General features: G+C 41.8%; 1 protein-coding gene across 1 annotated transcript; it reads left to right on the top strand.

Annotated features, from left to right (window-relative positions):
- Positions 1-997: 997 nt before the first annotated feature.
- Positions 998-6,185, top strand: pfn2a (profilin 2a). The gene is made up of 3 exons (XM_083659092.1): positions 998-1,336; positions 2,406-2,598; positions 4,329-6,185. Exons 1-3 carry the CDS (start codon positions 1,208-1,210, stop codon positions 4,424-4,426), a joined length of 420 nt encoding a protein of 139 aa, XP_083515218.1. The 5' UTR covers positions 998-1,207; the 3' UTR covers positions 4,427-6,185.
- The last annotated feature ends 893 nt before the right edge of the window (positions 6,186-7,078 follow it).

Below are 7,078 nucleotides of genomic sequence, written 5' to 3' on the forward strand. Positions count from 1 at the left end.
TCACATACAGGGAGGTTTAAGATAAGCTCCATACATTGAAGGAATTATAGACCTACCTGAGTCTATTATGTGTTCACAAACCATAGAAAACACTTCCCCTGGTGGCTAAGGTGTGTATTGTTGTTCACATTGCAACCACTGAGATAAATATAAATTGCAACCCTGAAACAACCAATTTAGAGGATTTTAAGCTGCTGTCTATATGCCTATATATCAGCAGATTAAAAGTAGGCGTAAAGTATGTCTAACTATTCAAGCTCAACCTGGCCATGCAGGTGTGGTTTCCAAGCACCTTCAATGCACAAGGACAGAGATACTCCAATGGTAGATCCAATGGAATTCTTTGGTTTAGGACCCACAGCTGACAAGAGGAAGGACTGGAGTGAAGTCTGTTACAGTGTTGAGCTGGTGGAGGTATTGTCAGTACACTGTCACATAATCATATTTGCCCTTGAGCAAGGCACATGACTTCTCCTTCTCTGCCGCCACCACCACCAGCAGCACTGCTACTTTACTCAATGTAGATACAATTATTGTCAGTCAGAATGTGTAATACATTTTATTATTCTCAGTAAGTCATCAATAATTCAGTGACAGAAAGAAGCCTTCTAGGTGCTAACAGGTCTTCCAAATCAAGGTGGTAAAATAGTGGAAGTGAGTGGTGAATTTTGGAATCCATCAACCACCAGGGCAGAAGTTACAGGTTTCCTGCATGCCATGACATTGATCTAGGGCTGGCTAATCAATATTCTCATTAGCTCTGCTATACAATCTGAGGATCTGACAATCTTTATTATGTTATTTCAAAAATGAATGAACGAATGAATGAATGAATGCATGGATGGATGAACGAACGAACGAACGAATGAATGCTTATTTAATCATCATCTCTATGTACTTTGGCAAATTGGCATTCCCTCAGACCGACGACTCGTGGCTGTGCTCGAAGTCCCCTTTATTCCGCCTCCTCCATGCCATAAAAGCGGCAGGGCGCTCATTGTGCGGAGTGATCTGATACGGACTACACCCAGGCGCTGCCTGATTGCATTGGCTTTCTTTGCTGCCCGAGCCTTGACGTTGGAGAACGTCGAAGTGTGGCTTAGATTGGAGACACTAAATTCATCTGTAGCCTATTTCAATTCGGCCGTCTCTGACAAGCTTATTTCTGAGGCTGTAGGGAGTTTTATATTTCATCAATTTCTTAAATATGTCTTGGCAAAGCTACGTGGATAACCTGATGGCCGATGGCAGCTGTCAGGATACCGCCATTGTTGGGTTTACGGACGCCAAATATGTCTGGGCAGCACACGCCGGTGGTACTTTTACCAACATAACGGTAAGATATCAAAGTGATTTTTGTGTGCGAACTGTTCCGTTTGATGACTTGTTTGGCTATACACCACACACGCAAACGTTAACAAGGCTGGATAGCGTTAAAACCACTACCTTGCAGGATCTAACTAACGTTAACTAGCTAGCTAGCGTTAGCTAACCGTAGTGCCTGCCGCGCTAGCATCACGTTAGCCGCCTAGCTAGCCTGTCGCTGGGCCGTCTCGGCTATTTCCTGGAAAGGAAACGTTCTTGGATTAGACCTCGTGCTGATCAGATAAGGCGTTAGGCTGCTGTGGCTTGTACAGTATACAGCAGCAAGACATTTAATGTTAACAAGCGTTGGTTAAGAAGTCAAAACCCCGCAGAAAGGAGTGTCGGGACACCCGTTTGAAACCAGCGAGTAGACGGTGTCTGGCTCGAGGGAGCGTGCATGCTTTTGTGTGTGGCGGCTTTGATTAGCTAAGCTGCTCGTGTACTGGCTAACGATGGATGACGTTTGATCAGAGACAGCAATGAATTGGATTGATATTTTTTTCGCGAGGTATTTTTTGTTTTGAATGACAGTCTCCCCCCGCAGAGGTATATAACGCTAGCTAGCTTTTGAATGACAACGGTGGTGTTTTTTTTATTTCCTTCACCCCCCCACCACCCCCTTCTTCATTCAGATAGGTGCTACTTCCGCTATTCACTACAGGGAAGCTAATGGTGGCAGTCAAGCTGTAACATTATAATAACCCATGATAACAATAATAACCACAACAATCTTGTTTTGCTGCTTGCTACTATTCAGTGTTGCATCACCCGAGCGGATTTCTCAATGTCAAGTTAGAATTGTTTCATTGCTGTCTCAAATGCGAAGAGACTAGTTCTCTAATAGTGCTGGGTAAGCAGTGCTCAATGTTTGAACTATGCATATCATGATACACATGTCACACACTAGTTATAATTACACCCTTACATTTGGAGTGATGTTGACAGCTTGTCCTATATGCAGATGCTTATTTATACCTGTCAGCAGATGTTACTACTTAAATAAAATGCCCTAATCCTGTGTTTTTGTTTGTGTATTTCAGTCTCAAGAAATTGATGTCCTTATTGGAAAAGACAGGGAGGCCTTCTTCACCAGCGGTCTCACTCTGGGCTCAAAGAAATGCTCAGTCATCAGAGACAGCCTCCACGTTGAGGCTGACTGGACAATGGACATCAGGACAAAGAGCCAAGGAGGAGAGCCTACGTACAATGTCTCTGTGGGAAAGGCTGGAAAAGGTAATTTTTTTTAATTTTCCAGGTATATTATTGCAACTAAGTCTGTCATAGAAGTACTTATTTTTAGATTGTAACAACCCCATGCATTTTTTTTCCTTTTTGAGAAAACATCACATGTGAATGAGAAGTTACCTCACATGACTTGTGGCTTGCAAAGGAAGCGAAATAGACTTGAGTCACGGCATCATATGATGCTTTCAGGCAAAGCTCATGGATGCAGATTTCTCAAGTCAAGCTGTAAAGTAACTTGAGAGCCCCTGAAGGTTTGCATCCAAAACCTCATGTCAGCCAAGGTTTGCCTACTCCAGTCTGTCTGCCTTTGTGGTCCTCAGTGACTGATCATTTTGCTCAAAACTAAAGTCTTTTCCTTTTCCTTTTTCCTACACTGCCCCCTTTTCTGTTCAGTACTTCCCTTTTGTCACTCTCCTTGATCCCTAATGAGATGCATGTGAATTTAGAAAATTTAGTCCGCCAGACTATTGCTTGATGCATACTAACACGTGCATTGAATGCTACAGTGTACACTGTACAGATATTATATAGATATATACATGTTACTCATTGGCATGCATTTTATTTTTAGTCACCTTGATTTAAGTAAAGCGAGGCAATCCCTGCTTGAGTGCTGTAGTTTCTAACAACAAATTGTTTCTTTGCAATATCCTCTGGCTTGTCATTGGCTTTTCGCTAACGGTCATCTACTGTTAAAAGCAGAGATTATGCTGCGTTCAAGACAACTCGGAAACGCTGGAAGTTTCAACTCTGAACCTCCGCCCCGACATATTTGCGTTCACGCTGCACTTCCCGCTCGGGGGAGGGTGGGGGGGGAGGGGACCACACAGGCTAGCAACCTGTGTTCAGTTAGCATTGTAGCTACCTTCTGGCTAACAATGCTAACCGAACATGCTGAATGCTGAATTTCACATATTGCTCTAATCAGAGCAAACATCGATGACACAAACGCATATTAACATTACATCATTAAGACGTCAAATTTTGTGTTAAAACGTCAACAAAGTCTTTATAATAATTCTGTGCTTACCATTAACGATAAAAGTCGCCATTTTGATGTGGCTATGACGTCAACTCGGACAAAGGGCTCTGAATGATACCGAATTTCCGATCTGTAATTTTGACCTGTTCAATTCACTTTTTACAGGTCGGAATCAATTTTTTTCTGCCATTCCGAGTTGTCTTGAATGCGGTATTAGTACAGGGTGTCTCGACCAATCAAGCATGCTCATCTTCCCTGCAGCTTATAATTGTTCCAATGAGACACCATGACAGCAGTTTGACTATACTTCCTGATGACGGAAATTCCTTACTTTGAATGCATTTCCTATACCTCTTTCACTTCTCTAAACTTTCCCTTTTTTCTATCTCTTCTCTTTCAGTTTTGGTGTTTGTAATGGGCAAAGAAGGGGTCCATGGAGGCGGATTGAATAAGAAGGCATACTCAATGGCAAAATACTTGAGGGATTCAGGGTTTTAATGTTGTCAAGTATCGCTTAGTTAAAATTTGAGGGACAAAAAGAAGAGAAACGAAATATTGCTGTTAAGATTTCTCCTGCGAGCAGTGAAAAATGTCTTGGAAAGCTGTAATAGCAATGAAGAGTGGTGGTGGTAAGATCCTATGTCACCTTTGTCCCCCCCCCCCCCCCCCCTTTCATAGTGTTGGGGGAGACTCTTCAATTTTGTTCATTTCTCTTTTTTTTCCTTGTGTGCTCCAGCATTGGTTGTAGTCATGGGAAAGGAGGGGGTCCATGGCGGACAGCTCAACAAGAAAGCATATACCATGGCTGATTACCTGAGGAAGTCTGGATATTAAGCAGCCTCTCCACCCATCCATCTACTTAGCAGCTCACTCCCACTCACCCCATTGTGTTGACAGTACTTCCGGGATTAGATAGCATACAATGTTACTTCCTCCCCACAGTCCACTTTTATATACAACCCTGTTTTGTTTTATTTTGTCACCCCCCCCCACCCCTATTTGTTTCATTTTCTTTTTTAAAAGCTTCCCCACTTTAACATTGTACTTAACACTCACTATTTTTTTTTGGCACTACAGTAATGGCATGTTCATTGAAATGGTTAAATGTATATTTACCAAAAGAGAAAATGTGCAAACAGAAGAAGAAGAAGAAAAAAAGATCAAAGGTGTAATAAAAAATGTAAAACAAATTTGGACTGGCCTTGTATAAACATTCACTTAGCAACTGGCAAATGTTCAAAGGGGAAGTAATGATGGAGGTAATTTTGCAGTGAGATGCTTTTTTTTTTAGCATTGCTAAGAGATACCGGGTTCACATTGTGTTCCTCTTCTTCAGCATGTCGGCGTTAAAAGTTGCATGCATACCTTTTTTAGCATACAGAACTCACCCTACACCCCCCCCCCCCCCCCCGGTGCGCGCCTAAACGTCGATATTCCAGCCAAAAATCATCTATTCATCTGCCTCTTCAAGTCCTCTTTGTTTTTTAGCACCATTAAAGAAATGATGATTTCCTCTGACAAAGTCCTATGCTTGTACCTCTGGGCACACCTTTATTTTGCGTAGCTTCCATCACATGCTTTTGCTGTTGTACTTGAATGTGGTCTTAAAAGTTAATGTGGTGTTGGGATAATTGTTTTGAGTGTAGTGTCAGGTCAGCACTGCAGAGGTCGCTGACATTTCCATGATACTTCACATCCTGGAGTCTCCGTGGACATTCCACCTCTGACAGCTCAGACGTTTGTCAGCCAGCTCCTGCTATTTGTAATTTGGCTGCCTATTTTTGGCAGTGTATCATCACTACACATCCATGTTCTGTGACGTCATTTCCCCCCCCCCCCCCCCCTTTGGACCAATTGTCAATTTAAGAGGATTTTCAGAATTGCTTCAGCTCATTGTGATGGATGATTGTTGGCATCACTTATTTGACTGTAAATCATTAAGACACTACGTCAGATGACTGTAAAACATTAAACTGCTTCTTTAGAGAACTTTTCAAAAAGTAATTGGTTTTCCTGCTAATTCCAGGCCGTTAACTGATGAAACGGCAGCCTCATTTTACAACGTTATGAATGCATTTTGACTGTAAACACAAGCTTTTGGACTCCAACAGCTTGGAATTATTTGCCTTGTGCTTTAGTCATCAAAGGTGTATCAGAAACTGTCATAGCACGGTACTTAGAAGTATATTAAAAAGAAAAAAGATGCTGTGTACACTAAACCTATTGAAAATGGTGTTGGTTGGAATAAGAACATTTGTAAGTTGTCTTGTGAAAACTTTCTGAGAATAACTGTATTCTGTGCCATAAAATCGATCTGATCTGTTGCTACTGTGAGTTGGATTTTTAACTGCTGCCCCAGTAAGAAGTAACTTTTAATGGCACTTTCCTAAGGGATATTTTGGCATCAGTAATAATCTCCAGGCTTTGTGGAATATGTACAGAATTAAAAGAGACAGAAAAATAATTTTGCACTATTTTGTCCTTTGTTTTGCAACTCGTTCTGCTACAAAATCTGCATTTCAAAAATGGGGAAAATGCCATGAATCGACGAGACAAACCCTTGTTAACAGACGGATCAAATAAAAGTTATTCCAACCAGAGGTGAAGGCCAGTATGTCCTGTCTGTTGCCTTGAGTACAATTTTGTATGTGACGTGTGTGGACTGTTTATCCCAAGAGTTGCAAAGTAGGAGTGCCAACTTGCTTCAGATCTACAGTTTTTGGTTTGATATATTCAACCATTCCACTCTGAACTAAGGTTAAAGTGTATCCAAGGCCCAAGAGTGTACAGGTCTTCATTCCAACCAAGCACTAAAGCAACTGATTTAACTGATGAGCCAGCGAGCAGGAATTGGCTGGTATAGTGTTTGTTTGCAATGAAGACATCTTTATCTTAGGCCTCAATGGCACAAGATGCAGAGCCACTGGCCTAGATGGTCTCATAATGTATGGGCATTATATGTGAGGAATCATCAGGTGCATTTGAGACAGGTCATCGCAATTTCGGGTGGAGGTGTGGGTCCACCACACCCCTATTTATCAAGGTCCTCAAATACTGTGACTCACTCCAAGTGTGTAGTGTCACACACACGATGGTTGATAAACTCTGGTATTCTCACCCTCTTGCAGGCATAGTGTAGAATAGGTTATGTCAAATGTTGCAAAGGAAATTCTTCAATCCAACCTTTACTAATATTATTTTTTCCACATAACAGTCATTGGTGGGAAATTGACCCACCATATGCTCTTCCAGTGGTCTCACACAGCTCAATCAATAAGCTATTTGTGAACATGAACATCTCAAAGCCAGAAAACAGAATTAAGTTAACTCTGGGGCTCTAAAGGAGCCAGATGCCCAACTTCACAAACACAGTGTTCCAGTATTTGAGTGGTCTTTATTTGACCTATGATGATGTTAGTTCTGCAAGTCATTTCACAAAATGTACCCAGTTGTTGCTGGGAAATACACCTTGGTGCTCCCCCAGTC

The sequence above is a fragment of the Poromitra crassiceps genome (genome assembly GCF_964638095.1).
Source record: "Poromitra crassiceps genome assembly, chromosome: 23".
Taxonomy (NCBI): Eukaryota; Metazoa; Chordata; class Actinopteri; order Beryciformes; family Melamphaidae; genus Poromitra; species Poromitra crassiceps.